Source organism: Trachurus trachurus (assembly GCF_905171665.1).
Source record: "Trachurus trachurus genome assembly, chromosome: 6".
Lineage (NCBI taxonomy): Eukaryota > Metazoa > Chordata > Actinopteri > Carangiformes > Carangidae > Trachurus > Trachurus trachurus.
The window spans coordinates 22857839-22877130 of NC_139897.1; the positions used below are offsets into that span (position 1 = coordinate 22857839).

The 19292-nt window shown below is 42.2% G+C and overlaps 3 protein-coding genes across 4 annotated transcripts in view; all 3 read left to right on the forward strand.

The window, feature by feature from the left end:
• Positions 1 to 1850, forward strand: part of LOC310986936 (solute carrier family 45 member 3) — a 30446-nt gene extending 28596 nt beyond the window's left edge. Inside the window, exon 6 of the mRNA XM_083973055.1 lies at positions 22 to 1850. Coding sequence (XP_083829181.1) covers positions 22 to 501 — 480 coding nt within the window. The 3' untranslated portion in view covers positions 502 to 1850. The remainder of the gene's footprint in view (positions 1 to 21) is intronic.
• A 2939-nt stretch (positions 1851 to 4789) lies between these two features.
• LOC310986939 (fibroblast growth factor 6-like) lies at positions 4790 to 15901 on the forward strand (the record flags this gene model as incomplete). 2 transcript variants are annotated; one of them, XR_014595433.1, is made up of 4 exons in its annotated part: positions 4790 to 5135; positions 5773 to 5876; positions 10146 to 10375; positions 15848 to 15901. XR_014595433.1 is itself a non-coding variant. In XM_083973059.1 (3 exons), the coding sequence occupies 3 exons, from the start codon at positions 4790 to 4792 to the stop codon at positions 10320 to 10322; spliced, it is 627 nt and encodes a 208-aa protein (XP_083829185.1). In that variant the 3' UTR covers positions 10323 to 14299. The 2 variants fall into 2 exon arrangements, 1 of the variants encoding a protein (XP_083829185.1); XM_083973059.1 differs by lacking the exon at positions 15848 to 15901 and having other exon boundaries at positions 10146 to 14299.
• Positions 15854 to 17849, forward strand: LOC310986938 (fibroblast growth factor 23-like). Its single transcript, XM_083973058.1, has 3 exons — positions 15854 to 16133; positions 16402 to 16505; positions 16604 to 17849. The coding sequence occupies exons 1-3, from the start codon at positions 15917 to 15919 to the stop codon at positions 17030 to 17032; spliced, it is 750 nt and encodes a 249-aa protein (XP_083829184.1). The 5' UTR covers positions 15854 to 15916; the 3' UTR covers positions 17033 to 17849.
• The last annotated feature ends 1443 nt before the right edge of the window (positions 17850 to 19292 follow it).

Below are 19292 nucleotides of genomic sequence, written 5' to 3' on the forward strand. Positions count from 1 at the left end.
TCTTTCCATGTTTCATTTCAGCTCTATATGCCAAAAAGGAAAACCAAAAGCATACATAAAAATGGGATTACACCCAAGCGAGACTCCGTGTTTCTGACTCCAGTGGAAGAGGAGGGTGGACTAAACCACAAAAGCGGGGATGCCTATGGGCATGCCTTCCTCAGCCAGGACAGTTATGAGTACTACCCCAACCCACACAACCAGAACGGCTCATCTCACAGCAGCAGTGGCACTGACCAGGAGGCAGAGCTGGGGTATGAGAAACGTGGCGTGGGTTTGGACTTTGCCATCTTAGACAGCACCTTCCTCCTCTCTCAGGTTTTCCCCACCCTCTTCATGGGCATGATTGTTCAGTTCGCACAGACTGTCACTGCCTACATCGCCTGCTCCGCCATCTTTGGTGCTGTCGCCATCTACCTGGCCAGTCACATTGTCTTTGACCAAAGGACCTCCAAGTCTGAGATTTTAGTCGGAAAAGATGTGGGAGCGATGGAATCGTAACTAATCAGTCAATCAATCAATCAATCATTCAGGTTTCATGGGTTGAACTCAGCAGTGCACTAACTGTTCCCAGAATGCCTTGCTCTACGACCTTGTGCTCGCTTTTGTCAAAGCTCTGCATCAAGGAAGTGTGTGTGTGTTTGTCAGTCTGTGGCAGAGAGGTTATGGGTATTGTTACGTATTGTTACCTGCCACCTGAAGAGTTAACACCCAGGTGTGTGCACAGGACAGATGTGGCACTCTGTACTGAATGCTATTGAATTCCATAGAAGTCTCTCTAAAAACATTTTGCCGCGGTATATATATTTTTTTGTCCATTGTCCTTTTTCCTCAGGTACCACCAAACAGATTTACTGTAGAGCTCATCAACTTTAGATACACAGCTACTAACCTTTTTTTTTAAATGTTTTTTTTATGGCTCTGTCCACAGTTTTTAATTAAATCTACAGTCTGTTTAGTGCTCAAAAAACTACAGATCAAACACATCGTTGGCTTGTGTGGACTCGTCTGCAGCATCAGTAAAAAAAGTCTGGAGACTGGTCATCTTCTTAATGAGTCAGGCCAAGTGTTGAAGAAAGGGTGAAAACCGCACTTAAAGGGTACTCCAGTGGTCAAAGATGCTCATCTTTTAGTCTTTTTAGTCTACACCAGGTCAAGCTCCCAAAACACTGGATCCTACATACATTTCCCATCATTCAATTTATAAAATAATCTAATAAACCTCCACATGTTAGTTACACATTCACATCATCGTTGAAGCTTCGTTCCCCCAGAAGAAGTGCTCTCCGTGACAAGTAAACTGACTGTTGTGTGTAAAATTGGTGGAATAGCCCCCACCCCCCTAGTGTAATCTATTACTTTATGAACAGTTTTACTGAAAATATTTTGTATACAAATTTACTGTATATCCCTATGGGAATTTAGTTATGCAACCTGTTGAGGTGACGTTATATCGACTGTGGTGGATTAAGAATGAATTTGTTTACTGGAACTGGAAAACTGCATCAAACGTCCTCTGTCTAGATAATCAAGAGTGGTCTTGTGTAGTAGTGGGACTGCTCATCCTGTTTAACAATGCTACTGATCAGGACAGTTGTCTCAGGTTAGTAGCTACCTTGTTTTAGTGTCTCATCCTGTCCTCATGCCACTGTTCAAACGCTTTCCCTGCTGCCTCAACACTCATGATTTACTGTATTCTCAAATGACAATCTAAAGGGCATCCAGATGGGCGTGTTGTGTAACGCTGTGTAACAGTCAACATGTAAGGGGGGGTGATGATGTCTGATCCAAGCCCCAAATTTGCAGCACCCATTCCCGAAAAGACCAAAAACAAAACAAAAAAGAATTCATGCAGTAAATGCAAAATATTTGGTTACTGAAAATGATGAGTAGGCACTGTATATTGATGGGCTGAGGCCAAGATAAGATTAATTGAGGTGTGTGTGTGTTCGTCTGTGTGAGTGTGGATATGTGTGTATATCATGGAAGACAGATAGTAAGGGGATATTTAAGTGTGAGGCCAATGAAAAGCGATGTAAACTGGTGCGTGTGCAGTTTTTTTTTTTTTTTTTACATTGTTACATTGTTTGGAATAACCTCTATCGGCTTTTGCCCATTAGATGCTATATGCTCCGGTGTACAGTGGCCTTCAGTTGGGCTTTTTAAATTGGCCCATCGATGTAAACACCACGCGTGTGTTGCCACTGGTGAGCGGCTTCATTTGAGTGTTTTGTGTCCGGGTTGTTTGATCCTACACGGGGAGGGGGGTGATGATGAATTAGGATCAGCGGTTACAAATAGTCCTGAAGTATCTTTTTGCCTGAGGTGCGCTCAGCACGGGAGAAGTAGGAAGAAACGCATGAGGATTTGTTTGTCATGTTGACACTACTGCTGAGTCAAATGCTTAAAATAAATAAATAAATCCTTTTCTCCCATAAATGCACAGGAAAATATTGCCAAGCAGCACCTGAAGTGTCAGAAAATGGTTGTTTTTACAAGTGCCTGTACATTTTTCAGACATTTTTTTGTACATATGTATTTATTTATTATGCTTTTATTACAAAATAGCACGTATTAAACTATTGGCCTCTTTGGCATCTTTCATAGGTGCAAGGGTGAAGGCTGTTTCTGTGAAAGAGATAAATTATTTGTATAGATGTGGTATAGAAGCATCCTCAAAAGCTATAATTTAATTTAACATTACCCATTTTATCCTGTAGCTTTGGTAACATCCCCGGAGCCTGTTGCTGATGTCTGCTGTCAGTTTGTGTCAAATCAGCTGCAGATGAGAATACGTTAAGTTTCCACCTGTGGTCTTCATTCGTATAGCTGGAAGTTTTTATTCCTATCACACGGCTCAGATTTGTTTTTTCTATGGTGCAGTTGGTGCAAACAAGAAACCTCGTCTTTTTGTCAATACTGCTTTATCTGGGTCTTTATACTGTATAACCACTTGTTTCTATATGTCAGCAGATAAAAACTCACTGGATAGATGGGGTTGTCTTTTTCAGTCCCTGTTGCTCTAAAACCAAATGTCCTGTTTCGAGTTCAGACACAAAAGGTGCCAATGGTCAGAAGCCGTCATGTTTTAATGTGATTAATCAGGTTGTTGTTGTTTTTTTGTTTTTAATCATGTGCTTTTGCCACAAGGTTTCACTCACTTGTGTCACTGTCATAAATGCATTCAGCCATAACAAAAAGTTGTATTTGATTCTCATTATACATCCATTAGATTGTGTATAAATATGCAGTTACCAAATAGATTTTATACAAAATAAAAGAACTGCATTGTCAATGAGACGTGGTCCCTGAGTAATTTTGTAAAACGCCTTTTAACAATTTCCAGAAGTGGTCATTACTTAATACAGTGTCTTAACTTTCAAACTGAATATTAAATAATAAGGATCAATGTATTGTGTGTCAATAATTGTTACTTGAACTTTCAACACCCATGTTGGTTGTCAGACTCTCAGGAGTGGCAGAGTGTCTGTCTGAGGAATAATAACATGGAAATGGCGCCATCCTCTGGAGAAGTTGGGGAACTGACGTGTGCAGGAGAGACTGCCGAGGGGGGGCAAGTGGCTCCACTGACGCATGGGGGCATGCTGCTGGTGGCATTATCTATTACATGGAAAAGACGATAGGCTTTCATGTTGCAGGGAATGGCATGCCGACAATGTGTGCCATTTCATGACGGGCCTCTCCAGTTTGTTCCGCGCAGTTCTCACGAATCCACCATAGGAAATGCACGAGTTACAGTGCACCTATAAAAATATGATACTTTTTTTTTTTCTTCTTTCTTTAAATGCCACTCCGGGGCCTCCGTCACCCAGTCGTGCAAGTAGCTCGAGTTCAGAAATGGGGGAGGTGGGGTGGGGGGGGGACTCTGTGTCTTGCTCAAGGACACGTCAGCAGGGCGGAAGTCGACCGACACCGAGGTCTTGAACCCTGATCTTTGCGGCTCTGAGGCCTTGGACGTCGCGCTCGCTGCTGCTGCTGCTGCTGCTGCTCAGGTGATCTGTGGTTTTCTAAAAGGGCCAGAAAGAAAAACACAGATTTCCAGGGGAAAGTTCTTGAACGGCGCAGCAGAAGAACGGCGGCGGCCCACTTGTCTCCGGTGACAAGTGGGCCTGTTTTTACACCTTCCTTCTAAATAAGGAAGCGGCCTGACAGACATATGACCACCGACCCAATTTGGGAGCAGCCCGAGAGCCCCATCGCGTCCCACGGCCGCTGAACGCCACCAATAAGCTCTCTCCCCCTCCGAGCCCAGCCAGCAGTGACAGTGGGCCATTCCCCTCAACTCTCCACACACTTGGTATTTTTCCTGCTGTCAGCACCCTCTCTACCCTTGTATTATCCCAGCGGTGAAGTCAGCATGATGTCATCCAGGGATGCGATATCCCTGGCAAGGTTGAAACAGGGTTTTTGGTGAGTGGGTTGAGGATTTTATTCTGAACTCCAACCAAGAGGGAGACAGAGAGTGGGGAAGAGAGAGAGAGAGAGAGAAAGAAAGAGAGAGTGTGTGTGAGAGAGAGAGGCGCGGAGGAGCTGCAAAACATGGTAATCACCACCACCAACATCACCATCATCATCACCATCACCTCCAGCTCTGCCGCGCACTCTCCCGTCTCCTCTCCTCCTCTGCACCGGGGCTTGCGTTTCATGCCCAAAGCCCTGATCTGCGCTCCCAAAATATCCCTCAGCCAGCATGCCGAAGGAAGCAAAACAAGAAGAGCGGTATTTTTAGGGTCATTAATTTCGACCACGTGGTCCGAAGGTAAACCGGATGGCCGTTGCGCAAAGGTTCCTCGTCAGTATGTCCTGCGAGGCCGGCACGCCGCACTGGACGCTGACCGCCTTGGTTCTCCTGGGCTTTCTGCTGGGGATCGTGTCAGCGTACCCTTTACCGAGCAGCAGGACGAATGCAACTTTACTGGAGAAACGATGGGAGACCCTCTTCTCCCGCTCTGTGCTGGGGATCTCCGGGGAGAAACCGGAGCTGAACTGGGAGAGTGACTATCTGCTGGGCATCAAAAGAGTGCGGAGGCTCTACTGCAACGTGGGCATCGGGTTTCACCTTCAGGTCCTCCCCGACGGCAGGATAAACGGTGTACATAATGAAAACCAGTACAGTGAGTTATACCTCCACCAATGTAATGCAATAGACATAAAAGAGAGGCAGAGTCAATAAGCATGGATCTGTGATGAGCAGGTTGTAGTCTATCCCCTCTATTAATTTGCATGATCATATGTCATCAATGCTCATTGGGAGCATTGGATTTCCTCCACGGCAAATACAAATCTATTAAAACAAGTATCCATCAGTACTGAACACCACCACCACCACCACCCCCACTGTCCTCCCCCCTTCTCCCCCTCTAAGCTCAACCATGACATGAATGTATGGACGCTTTTAGACACAACTTATTTTTACGCAGCCCTGTGAGGGCGGTCCGGAAAACCGGTGGCCGTGCACGTCAATGCCAATTACTGCAATTATCGCAATAACACAGAATGCGCTTAATTGACTACACGCGCCTGGATGCAAATGGGAGAGATGGGGCTGAAAGATGCAGAACAAAGGCTCCGGCATGCTGCGCAGCAATCTGCAAGGTTACACCCATACAGACGCAGAGAGGGAGAGAGAGAGAGAGAGAGCACAATGATCCAGTCAGCATGATATAACAGTGAATCAGCCACGATCACCGGCTGCTATTTTATCATTATGTTGACTTGTCATGTGATGGGCCTCTTCTTTGTCCCGATCAGGTCTAATAGAGATCTCCACGGTGGAGAGAGGAGTGGTGAGCCTGTATGGGACGAGGAGTGAGATGTTTGTCGCAATGAACAGCCGTGGGAGGTTATACGGAACGGTAGGTATGCACAGTATTTCATTTATTGTCCAGCAATGTTAGTTAACGCGAGATCCTGGAGGAATAGGACGCTGCTGCAGCTTGACCAGCCTTTTACTATTATAATTATTATTTTTTGTTGCCATGTTTGATTAGCTTGTCATATTGAAATCAGTCTCCTGCTCTGTCTGCTTTTATGTGTGTTGCGAAATCCATATATTTTAATTTCATCTGGAATTTATAAAGCTCTAGCTATTTAAAGCAAGTGCGCTCGGGCCTGGTGGCCGATGGGTAAATTATGATGAGGTTAACAGATGCAGGGATCAGTCCACACGCCTGTGGTGCGGTCATGTGTGTGTGAGGAGCAGGGAAAACCCCCCTGACGCACAGAAAGCCGTCAGCAGAGTTGGGAATCGATTTTGATGGCAAAGCGCTTATTTCGCAGTGCAGTGCAGTCAGTGCACATCTGCACACACACGCACACAAACACGCACACACACCAGCAGCAGCAGGAGCCTCTCACACTGTAACAGCCAGAAACTTGAGGTGTGCAGGTGATTATTGTGACTTTTAGAAAGACAGTAGGTAGGCTACATCATTCCTCAAGGATTTACATTATCTGTGCTCACATGAACCTGCACAGCATCTCCTGGATGCTTCATACTCTTTGTGAATGGTGCAGCTAATAAGTGAGTTTGTTCAGTGTTTGATCAGTGTAGTTGTGAGTCTGTAGATCTCAAGCTGGAAAAGCTTTCTGTATCTAACCTAATAAGATACTGTCTTTATAGCCAACTAATGTGGATCTCTGATAAAGGATTTAACAACAACCGCTAAAGATTAGACTAAAATGTGTTGATCTAGTATTCCCCACCATTGTTAAAGACGACTGAAATACAGTTACCCTAAATTGTTAAAATGCTTCCAATTTCATTAAAAATTCAACTAGAAATTCAGTGTATTTTTAACGATGTTTATTGACATGTGAACTGAAGCTTCCAGAGGCCTTGGTTTTATTATTTACTCCATCACTGTAGTTTTAAGCACAAAGCTAAATGTTTAAGTGCAGATTTATGTGACAATAAATTAAATAGGAAAGAGGAAAAAACTAAATTCACCCCTCAGCCTAAGTTATTACATGGAAACACTTTGAATATGGGTACACTGTGTACCCATATTCAAAGTGTTTCCTATATGTGTGTACCGTACACACATATAGGAAACCCATCTTTTTTCACAGATGAGTATTATCAAATTAGGTAATCTAGGTGTACCCACTTTTTTTTAATCTTTACATATTTATATCTTGTAAGACACATTCTTGAATTGAATGACTTGACTTGAATTTCTCATCCTCATCACAGAGGTGACTGTTTGATTTATAGAGGGAGCGGGGATAATAACTTTTAGAGTGTGTTATCAGCTTTATTCCAGAGTAATGAAAGACATGAACACATAGATCAGGGGTTCCCAACCTTTTCCAACTCGGGGCCCACTTGAAAATCTAAACAATGTTCGCGGCCCACCTTCATCCCTACATCGACCAAATGATGCGTTCTCAGAGCTTTTTTTTATTTTTATTTAATGATAAAGATTCAGGACTGAACTGAAAGCAGGGGACATTTAGGAAGCTCCACAGTCACTACTGTAACACAGCTTGCTGCCAGTTGGAGGAGCATCCTGACTAAATCCTGAATAACAGAGAAGGCTTCAGTTTGGGAGATTTCACTTTCATGTTCACTGAGAGTGAGACAGTTCACAAGTCCACAGTTTGGTTTGATTTACATTGTTGTTTTCCTATTTTTTACACTATTCTGTTCATTTCATTTAGAATTTAGAATATTATTTTATTTTTATTTTAATCATTAAAAAAAATATATATATTATATTTTCATTATAAAGATGTTCATGCCTCTGTTCAATGTTAGATTGCATTAGTTAGGACTGGGCTACCTGCAGTGAGAGGGATTAGGCAAGACAAGGCAATTTTATTTGTATAGCCCGTTTTTACAAACAGTTTGTCTCAAAGGGCTTTACATCCCATCATAACAACATCCTCTGTCCTTAGACCCTCACATCCACTGAGGAAAAACTCCATGGAAAACCCTTTTAACAGGGAAAAATCGGAGGCAGCTACATCAACATCTGTTATCTTGATAATAGGATATAGTTCTTGATGAAGATTTAGGCTTTTTTTACTGTTAAAGTTTTAGTGCTCTGACTCACAGTTCACGTCAGCTCAGGTGATCAGGTTATTGTTTCACTTCACTGCTCCGACGCTGCGCCCCGTGTGTGCGTGTGTGTCTGTGTACAGCGCTGACACACATACACAACCCTGCATCTAGGCTACAGGAGCCTAGCGCATGTTCTTCACGCCGTTGACCAGTCAACATATAAGACGTGTTACCGCAGAATAAACAACACGAGCAGCTCCGTGTTTCCACATTCGGAGGTTTTTTTTTTTTTTTTTTTTTTACATTCGGAGTTTTCTCCTCCTTTCTTACCGGAGTGACATCACGTTGCCCTGGCTCAACTCTGCTCCTCACAGCAGCAACATGAAGCTGCTGAAGCCTCCTCTGTCTCCCCACTGACCTGCTGCTCTACTGAACACTCAACCCTCCGCCTCCCACACTAATCAAAGTAGCCTACGTTGCTGGGTGTCCGGTGCGACGCTTCAAACACATGACGACCCGACACAGGCGAACAGACCGGGTCAGACTCGTCTCATGTACCGCTCACGCACCGTGTTCTAGGCTACTACACAGTCGCGACAGGCGGCGGTGTGTCAGACGGCAGACTGACAGGCAGCTGTCGCATTCATTTCTGCCGTGTGATATCAAGGAAACATGTCCATAGCTGATAATCATAATCGCGGTCCCGATTAGAGATCGTTTAATCGCCCAGGCTTATTTTTTATACATATAATATGTTTAAAAAATATTTCCACAAAAATCATACTATTTTGAAAATTATTTGGCGGCCCACTTGCAATACCGTTGCGGCCCACCAGGGGGCCGCGGCCCACAGGTTGGGAATGGCTGACATAGATGTTCCCACTGGTGGTGGTGGGAGGAGGGACGGTTGTGTGTAGTGGAGCCTCGCTGACAATCAGCTGCTGGTTTGCTGGCTGTGACCGACACGTTTGACAGACAGAATGAGCGTCGGGTTATCTGGCTGTGAGTGACGAAGCGTCAGCTCGTGAACGGCCCGATGGTCTGATAAGAGATTGAATTAGGCCACATGCTCCCTGACGGACAGAATCTGCCGCTGTGCACTGTATGAGTCATGCACTGACAGCTCAGCATAGCAGGCCAGTCGATCTTTACAGTGGCAGATATATAGAGCTTATTCTTACATCAAGGTTTTTTATGAGGGAAATAGTTACCAGTGTTAGTGTTGTAACTCAAGTCTAAACATAGACGTAGTTTCATTTAGAGCTTCATTGAATAATAAAATATTTTAGTTTTAAATGGTTCATTTAAAGGAACAGTTTGACATTTAGGAGGTGTATTTATGTTCTTTCGTGCAGGTATGAGTTAGATGAGAAGTTTTATATCTGTCTGCTAAATATGAAGCTGGAGCCAAGAAACAGTTCGCTTAGCTTAGCATGATGACAGGTTCAAAGATACCAGCTTCTCCAGAGCCACAAACTCACAGGTTATATGTGTGTTTAGACTTATTAAAAACAGAAGTGAAAAAACTGAGGTTGTACCACTTTTACATGGACAGCTACTTAATCAGACATGATATAAGGTGTGAATTAGTGAGATTTGGGAGCTGCTGGGAACCAGATTTTTAACCTTTGGCCACAGCCGGGCTACTGTTTCCTTCTACTTCCTGTCTTTAAAGTAAACTGAGCCAACTGTCCACCTGCTGTTCATATTTCGCTTATAGACTGTGTGTTTGAAAGCAAATATGCATATTTCAATGCTTTTCTGATAGTGTTTTTTTTTCTGTGAATAGAACATCACTCCATAGAAATCCTTGTTTTTCTAAATGTCAGCTAATGTCATAGATTATTTGTCTTATCAAGGCAGACTGTTGATGTATTTTAACAGAGCAGAAAGTGCTGCTGGGAGACTGAACAAAGGACTCTACACGGTCAAAATGTCCATTTGTTGCTCCCACTGCTGCGTCTAATCTATATTTATCTGTATATTTTTGTGCATGGCTCAGAAACTGTTTAAAGAGCTTTTTAATGTTTGGTCATCAAAGCTTCAAACCACAAACTGTCATCTTCTGAAGCCGTTTATTAAACTGCACTGTCTGTCTGTCTGTCTTTGTCCTCTGCAGACAGTCTTCCATGACGAGTGCAAGTTCAAGGAGAGCTTGCTCGCAAACAACTACAACGCCTACGAGTCTCTGGTGTACAGAGGCTCCTACATAGCACTCAGCAAGCATGGCCGTGTGAAGAGGGGCAACAAGGCCACCACTGCCATGACTGTAACGCACTTCCTACCCCGAATATGACGAGCAAAAACTGGCAATAACAAACTTATTTGCACATGTGGATTATTTCCCAGGTAACATAAATACCGTATACGTACGTACAAACACAAAAGACGACATGGACTGTAAAAGAAAGAAATACAACTATATCTGATAGTATTTATTCAAACTTTATATGTATATTTGGGTAGCTTACTTTGTATTAGAAAATTATGGAAATGCCATTCTTTGCTGCTTTTATGATTTTCATCATTTTGTGATATGACGGGGATGGAGAAGCGTCATTTGTCCCCTCAGTTTTTATGGGTGCTTGCTGGAATTGGCTGAGTCCTTTTGCCCTGTCAGTGGATGATGGTTCATCCCTTTTTGGAAACGAGACGGATACATTATTACCTCAAAGCACCATATCCTGAGGAGAAGAAGAAGAAGAAGAAGAAAAAGAGAAATGTGCGCATGAAATTTCTACAGATTTTTTTGTCGTCATCCAACAAGAACTTGGACATTTACCATTGGTTATGTTTGATTGTGTCTGTCTGTCTGTCAGGGCAACTAGAGCACTTGCAAATATGGCGGTGGTTTTTCTTGCTTTGTCATGAGGTGGCGGTGCCTTGAAATTCCGACTTGCGGCCCCCTTACCCCTTGCATGCGAGAAACGTGGTGCTCGAGTCAGAAATAGGAATGAAACGCAAGTCATCACTCCCTCAGACACCACCAGCCCAATTCCTAGAGGGCCAGAGGTTTCTCCACTTTATTTTCCTTCCATAATTAGATCAATTAAGTAATTGAGACTCTATGCTGCACAGGACCCAGTGGAGCCTCTTGTTAATATGGAAAGCTAGATTTAGAGTCAGCACTCAACCCCCACCCCCACCCCATCGTGTCCAAGGGAGCTTTGACAATCCCAGGTTTTACTTTCACAAATTTTGTAGCTGGATCACGAGGCCGGAGTGAGTGTGTGAGTGTGTGTGTGTCGAATGAGTGTGAGTATGCTTTTATTTTTAGTATGTATGTGGAATTGCTCAGTTTGAGAGCTGCTTAATTTTGATTGTGGGTGGTGAAAGGGGGGGCGTCTCTGTAGCTGAATATCATAGACCTGACACTATGAAGCAAAATGTCCTGCAGTCCTGTCTGCTGCTTTGTGTTGTGTTGTGTTTTTTTCCCCTCCTGTTTAAATTGAGTTGGTGCTTCTGATCTGTAGATATGTTATTGTTGTTGTTCTTATTGTTGATAGTTGACACTTATTTATTTCATTTGTTTTTGAAAATGTTGGCTTTATCGCAGAAGTGATGATGACAGGAGCTTTTTGACTTTCACACTGGTTTTGATGATTTAATATTTGGCACTTACGACAATGTGCTTATGCAGAAATGAAGGTTGTTTGCGGTGGATGTCATTGATTAGTCTGTGAACATGATGGTCGATGACAGCGTTAAATTGAATTAGTGTGAACGATCCAGTTTGTTTTAGAGATCTGGGATCTGTGGACACTGCTTGAGGAGATGATGTGGATTTTGCTTTTTTGATCCCAGATTTTTAAGCGATTTATTCACATTGATCATTGAGTCACAGTTTGGCTTCTGGAAATACTTGCAGAAGTGTTGCAAAAACCAGTGAACCAAAGGGTTTTATAGAGATGCTCGCTCATTCAGGCTTTGTGTGTGCACTGTGCAGCAAACCCTACTTGAATTCAACAACTGCTCGCGCTTCTCTGTCAGATACTGTAGTTTTACACTGTGGAGACCACGATGGCTCTTGTGCATGTGGCTCTGGTTGTTTGTGTAACCTGGCACGGATGTGGTGGAACGTCGTCGGGTTGAAACACCTGAGCAAGAAGCACCGCTGGCTGGGCCCCTCGTCTGTTGATGTCAGTTTGGACAGTGAACGTGGGGCCCAAGGTTGGAGACGTGGGCTTTTTGTCCTCTGTGTGTTTTCCGGTCCATTTCAATGACTCTAACCTGATCAGTTCATGGAGCTCTGCACCTGTGAGGCTGTTCCTCGATCAGGACAACTTGTCAGAGTCTTTTAAATGTTGAAATGAGGTGCAACTTGATCTAAACTTTTGAATTTTGGTACTTGACCTGCAATACTCTGCAATACTGTAAGTAGCAAACTATACCAGTCCAGGCCAGCTTGGTGGAATATGAATTACAGACGGAAGTGAAGCTCTTACAGATATATCTTATTATCATATTTTACCTCATGCCCTCTCTAACATTACTGTAACGCACTGACAAAATGTCTGTGAGCAACGGTTTACATGCCCTTTAAGCTCCAGCTCCTGTCACGTAGCAGAGACGAATGTCCAGTATCTGGTCAGAAATGAGTGCGTATGTACTGTATGTGTGTGTGTGTGTGTGTGTGTGTGTGTGTGTGTGTGTGTGTGACTGAGCACGCTCCTGTCATATTCTGTTTCTGCCAAAGCGACTGTAGAGATGGTATCAGATCAATTTACCTTGAGTCAGGAATAACAGGGCATTGTCTGACTGTGCAAGCTGATGATGTACTGTGCTCTCTCCTCACAGGAGAGGATGAAGACAAGAGAGAGAGAGAGCGATGAGAAAAGTAACACAGAGGCAACTAAAGGGACGAGTGTCAGAGAGAAAGAGAGAGCAGCGAGTGAGGTGGTGGTGGTGGTGAATGTAGCAAAAGGCCACGTAAAAACGAATCTAATGCTTCCAGGAGAGGGACACTGTCAGACTGAATACTGTGATCCAAGAGAGCAACTCCACACTACCACGATGTCATGACTCATGTCGTTTTTTAATTGATAATAACTGTGTTTGGGGGATTTTTTTTTACATTTTTTTTCTATTTTGCCTTGAGCATCTTATCTTTCATTTTCATTTAATCAGCTAATCTGTGACATCCCAATGATCAAAAAAATGATCATTTGTAGCTTTTTCTCGGGGCTGATCTCATGGCAGTGAGGAGTTGGCTGGAGACGTATTTTGGCAAATGTGTCAAAATATACAAAAGGTGCAATTTTTCTTTTATCTTTCGTTTTTTCTTTTTTTTTAATGGAGTGCAATTTACTGAGCAGAGGGGGGAAGTTGCTGATTTCCCTCGCTATGCTTTCATCAAAACAAGCGAACATGCAAGATCAAAAGCACTTGTTTTTGATGACAACGTTGTGTCAACACTGTCTGTTTATTTTTGATCTATGACGATATGTTTCAGAGGACGCTGTCAGCACAACGAGCAGAGTCTGGGTGCTGGTTAATAACGGGAACTGTGACGTTACAGCGGCTCCTCAGGCTGGAGGAGACGTGTGATAAGCTGATACTGTGGGAAATGAACTTGATGTTGTTTACACCTAAAGCGACTCAGCTCGGTGCGACGTCAGACGTCAGAGCTTGAGAACAGAAAATTGAAAAACAAAAATATGTTCTACAACTTTTGCATGAAGTTATTTTGAGGCAGAAAAGGTTGTATGATATAGCAGTAACTGAGAGAAGGTAGTTAATGGTTAAGAAAAACATTACGTTTCAACATTAACCCTTATACTTCCTGAATTCCCCATTATGCATAAATAGAGTTGTGAGCGGACTAGGTATGTGTCCCCCCTCCCCTTTGATTAAGGATCCAGTGTCTGGATTTTGCCATTGTGCTTCTCATACCTGTTCAGCTGGTTTTAAAATGTGTTGGTTCACAGGGAGCGGGAGGAGGTCTGTGGGAGGATCAGGGATCAGACTTGTGTGTGTGTGTCCCTGTGTGCCGGCAGCCTTTGTGTTTCTCTCTCAGTTTTCTATTCCTGCACTGAGGGGAGAGTGCTTCCTCCAAGTCCCCCTCCTCTTTTTTAACATATACCTCACCTTCTGCCTTAGTTCCGATTATTGAAATGATTGTAAATTAGTTTGAAACAACAGACTTCTCCAATCATTTGTTTCTGAAAAATATGATGACGAGTAAGTAAAATACTATATTACAAATGGTTTTCCTTTTATTTTTGTACGTATGTGCTGTGCACAGCAGTCAACTGTATTCCTGAGATGATAATAAAAGACGTTTTGTAAAAACCTGCTGTGATTGAATATCTGCACTTACTTCATTCCTCTTGACCCTGAATGACACAGGTTTGGTGTCAGAACATCAGAAAAACTCACCAGCTTATCGTCACCATGAGCTGGTGCGTGGCGCCCTCTCCTGGTGAAGCCTGACAACACACACAAGAAACACTTGACAAAGCTGAAAATAAACTAAAACTGAATCTAATTCCTGCACAGATCTTATGTAACATGAACAGAGACAGTGTTTAACTGGTGCAACTCCAGATGATCAGTTTTAATGCTAAAGTTGCATAACTTAAAATAGTTTAGAACTGTTTTTTTTTTTTTAGAGGGGCTGCCGGGCCGCTGTAGTTTGGACTGTAGCCTCTGTATATGGGGGGTGCCTGCTCAACCTATAGTGAACTATTCGACACTCCAGGTTATAATAGTTTTAAATCAAAGTATCAAACTTAATGAACATGTTTGAAGAATAAAGTTTCCAGTAAATTACTTTAATTGGTATTAGCTTGAAGCAGTTTTTTTTTTTTTTTTTTTTTTACTGACATTCTTGCTTCTTCACCTCAACACAACCAACTAAGCTTCAGTGATTATTTAATAAAACTGAATCACATTTTTCTTTCCAGGATAGTTTCACAACAGCATTTAAAACTTGTAAAATAAAGTAGTAACCTATTCTTCTGTTACTATTTGGCATCCTCATTAGGTCATTAATTAGGCAGATAAAATATTAATATTTTCTGGACTTAAACTGTGCAGTGTTTTACTTTTTCACAGTTCCTCATATCAGAGTTTAGTTTATCACAGTTTAGACTTAAAAACGACAGCCTACTCTTACTTCGTAAAGAGTAGTTCATGAAATACATGATTAAACAATTGTTTGTACCCGTGGTGTAAAAATCTTTGATCTAAAAATGTTGAGGCCTCAGGGAATTGTCCCGTCTGTAAGGTGACTAAGTTTTCCGGTGACACCCGTGGGAGTGGAAGTGAGAGGCTGCGGAAGTGTGTACAGTTAATTAATAAGCAAACTACAAGTCATTCACCTTGGATGTCAGTCAACACCCTGTGACACAACAGAGTCAAAATCCTCATTACGCACCAGTGATTCACACTTAAAATGTAAAAGATGCACATGACTGATCTGGGCCTGAGAACAACTAAATGAACTTAAAAAAAAACATCTCAGAAGTCTGGTTTTCTTACCTCACTTCTTTTTCTTGAATCTCCATCATCCCTTGAAGTTCTCTGCCATCTCTTCATCCTCTCTCCTTTTCTTCAGCTGCTGGCAGAACATATTTAGATTTTTTTAGGGTTTGACAAACAAACAGCAGAGAAAAACTGCTAATCCTATTCATTCATTTAGAATAAAACTATGGTTTCATACTGATGAGATAGTATTATGCCTGTTAGAGCTCACAAGAACTTCCACAGGAATTTGCCATGGAAAAACAGGCCGGCTTTGAGTCATTTTGGTAAATGAGTTAGCCGGTTTATCGACCCTCTGTTTAAATAGACCTGTTGGACTTTCTCCTCCTCCATTAGCTGCCCTCACACCATCCTGAGCACTCACACTGAGAGAGTCAAGAAGACCGCACGGCATCCCCACTGATCATGCAACCAGCCTTCTTCTCTCTCCTCCTGACGGCCGTACATGTGTGTGTACTGGTGGAGTGCAGGCCGCGGCTTCACCGCCCAGAGCAACAACCACAGCACCAGCAGAGCAGCGCGGACAGGGGAGCACACGGCGCAGATACACCTGCTGGTCCAGGTCGTCTCTACTTGGAGCCGAGTGGATCAGTGCAGAGAGGTGCTCACAGAGACTCTCTAGGTAAGTCTGCCTCTATACAAACAGTTTCATTACAGATGGTAAAGAAAAACAATTTAACACTAAATGCAAGAAACCTCCAGAGTCCAAAACCTTATTCATACTTAAGAAACTAACGGAGACAAAATGTTCACTGACAAGTACATGTTGCAATTGATGTGTCCAAAGCTTATTCTGCAGGTCATCTATGCAAACAAACAAGATTTCTAAAAGAACTTCACTTAAAATATGTATTGATATTAAAATTTTCTTTCTTCTTTCTTTCTTCCAGTTGTTTTGCCGGTAAGAACAGATAAAAGGAACGTTGTGTCAATATTTGATTTGAGAAGAAAACGTTTCCTCTGTATGGACTCAAATGGAGAGCTCTACGTCTCTGTGAGTATTTCTACTTTAGTTTGAATGAAATTAGGAAATGACTGCATGGAAAAGTGTGTTTGATTATTTTGTCTGCTTTTTTTCCCTCCACTGAACAGAGGCATAAGGACAAAGAAGACTGCCTCTTCTGGCGTGTTTGGTTAGATCTGGAAAACCACCATGAGACACTTTTCTCTGCTGTTGGGGGCCGGCTGCTCAGACTGGAGGGAGCTGAGCTGCGGGCCGCTCACTGGGAGCTGCATGAACCGTCCTCCGCTCTGCTGCAGAGGCTCCTGGGCCCCCTGGTGAGGAGACAGAGGAGGAGCGATGAGGTGAACCCCTCCGATCCACTGAGATCACACTCACATCCTTCACATTCCGCCAATGATCACAAGGACATGGCTCGGGGGCAGCCTGAGCAGGACCAGGCCGGCGCCGTGTCCAAAGAGACCATCACCTCCTGCGACGACCCCCTGAGGGTCTTACAGTCCAACGGGCAGGTCAGTCCTGTCAAGACCAACATTGCAGACCGGGCACAACAGGACTAAAGATTGTGATCTCGGGTTAATTTGATGAAAAAGTGAAGAGGGGGTGCAAGTCTTTTCGTTTGTTTTGAAAGCTCAACTTAATGTTTGACTGCATGATTCGAGTAGGTACATGTAGATACCTATTACCTTGTCATGCACCTGTGGGCTGCAGTATCAGTGCAGGCCACAGAGTCGGGCTGACATTAGAGGTCAGCATGAGGTCACGTGAAGGGAACAAATATTTTACAGCTTCTGAGAAAAGAGATAGAGTTTTATAAACAAAATTTTAATCCTATTTTTCAGATTTAGTTTCAGTGGAACGATGGCCGTACGTAATGTGCTCATAGTAAACCTTGTTACATCACAGCAGCGGCTTGTGCAGATCCTCTGTTTGAACAGCAGATGAAGGATAAGTTTGGCAACATACGAGGCAAGTTTGGTCCTGTGGCGTCCTGCAGTCCTTGAACCTCTTTTGTCAGTTAAATTTTAAACCTTACGGACGGGGACAGATGTGGAAATGTTTGTTTTGCATATGTAAAAATGTGTAATCTGTGAGTAATTATGAATATTGAATACATAAATCTGTTCAAGAAAAAAAACAACAACAGGAATGAACCAGTGTATACTAATGTTACTGAATTAAAACATTTGCAGCCATTCAGAAACAAAATCAAATTATGTCAGGTGCCGGACACCAATAGTCACAGCAACAAAAAGATATTTATTTATTGAAATGTGTGAAAATGAATTGCTGCCTAGTCTACTGTGTTATTATTTATATATATTTCATGTTGTGTCGTTTCTGATGTGGAAAAATAAATGGTAACTTTTACGTGGATTCTCCGTCTACTTCTCTTTTTGTATTCGAGTCCAATAAAAACGCATTTGAAACCTGCTCTGATATCTGATAACTGATATCTGACCTCCGACACAGAATCACTGTCCCTCCGCTCAGCATCAGCTCCTCCTGTTGTCCTTGTTTACACAATCACTTATGTATCACCAATGTAGCAACCAAAACATAATAACAGCCAATAACGTAATAATTTGGGCCATTTTAAATGTAATAAAGCCAATAATGTAATAATGTGCCAATAATGTAATAAAACTTTTGAGCCAATAACGTAATAACTTTTTTGCCAATAATGTCACTCACTCACTCACTCACTCACTCACTCACTCACTCACTCACTCACTCACTCACTCACTCACTCACTCACTCACTCACTCACTCACTCACTCACTCACTCACTCACTCACTCACTCACTCACTCCTACCATGCTTAATGATATGTTTGCAAACGGAAGAAGTAAGCATTGTAGGCTATCAACAACCTCCAAAACATAACCAAACTTGTGTATTGAATGGTGTCTGCCAGCCAGTTTATGTCCCATGTTGGATAAAGTGACATTTCAATGTTTTTTTTGTTTTGTTTTTTACAGCGATGATAAAGCAGCATATAGGTTCTATATTAATACTGTGAAAGTCTATACTGTATGGAGCAATATAAACATCTACCTTTAAAGGTAGTTTTTTTTTTTTTTTTTTTTTTACATTTGTGAATGAAAACACTACCGAACTTCAGTTGGGTGTTCTGGAAATAATGCTAACCATCGTTGGAAAAATTATGGCTAAATGTTAATAAAAAAAAAAAAATCAATGGTAAAACCAAATCAACGCCATTCCTCCTCCGAGCCATGCTGGAATTATCACATTTCACATTGCCTATTTCCAATGGTTTGTCTGAGGCAGGAAGTTATACATGACTGAAACATAAACTGGCTGGCCATTGTATCATTCAATACACAAGTTTGGTTATGTTTTGGAGGTTGTTGATAGCCTACAATGCTTACTTACTACAAACATATCATTAAGCATGGTAGAAGTGAGAGAGAGAGCGAGAGGTGAAAGATAAATCTTGGATGAATAAATATGACGACTATGTCATCCACTATACCTATTTTTGATTAGCAAACTGCACAAAACTGCAAAAAAGCCTTTTATTTCCAAGAACTGCAGTCATATTTATGTATTATTACATTATTGGCACCAATTACTACATTTTCAAAGGTTTTTTTAATACTAGGCCAATAACGTAATAACCAGCCAATAATGTAATAACTTGTTACATTATTGGCAAAAAGTTATTACGTTATTGGCTCAAAAATGTTATTACATTATTGGCACGTTATTACATTATTGGCTTTATTACATTTAAAATGGCCAAAATTATTACGTTATTGGCTGTTATTACATTTTTGGTTGCTACACACCAATAAC

What these genes read in the sequence shown, in the direction of transcription:
- LOC310986938 (XM_083973058.1), top strand. Translation starts at nt 15,917, where the DNA reads ATGCAACCAGCCTTCTTCTCTCTCCTCCTGACGGCCGTACATGTGTGT. An exon ending in TGCTCACAGAGACTCTCTAG is followed by an intron (nt 16,134 to 16,401) that starts GTAAGTCTGCCT and finishes TCTTTCTTCCAG; the next exon opens with TTGTTTTGCCGGTAAGAACA. An exon ending in ATGGAGAGCTCTACGTCTCT is followed by an intron (nt 16,506 to 16,603) that starts GTGAGTATTTCT and finishes TCCACTGAACAG; the next exon opens with AGGCATAAGGACAAAGAAGA.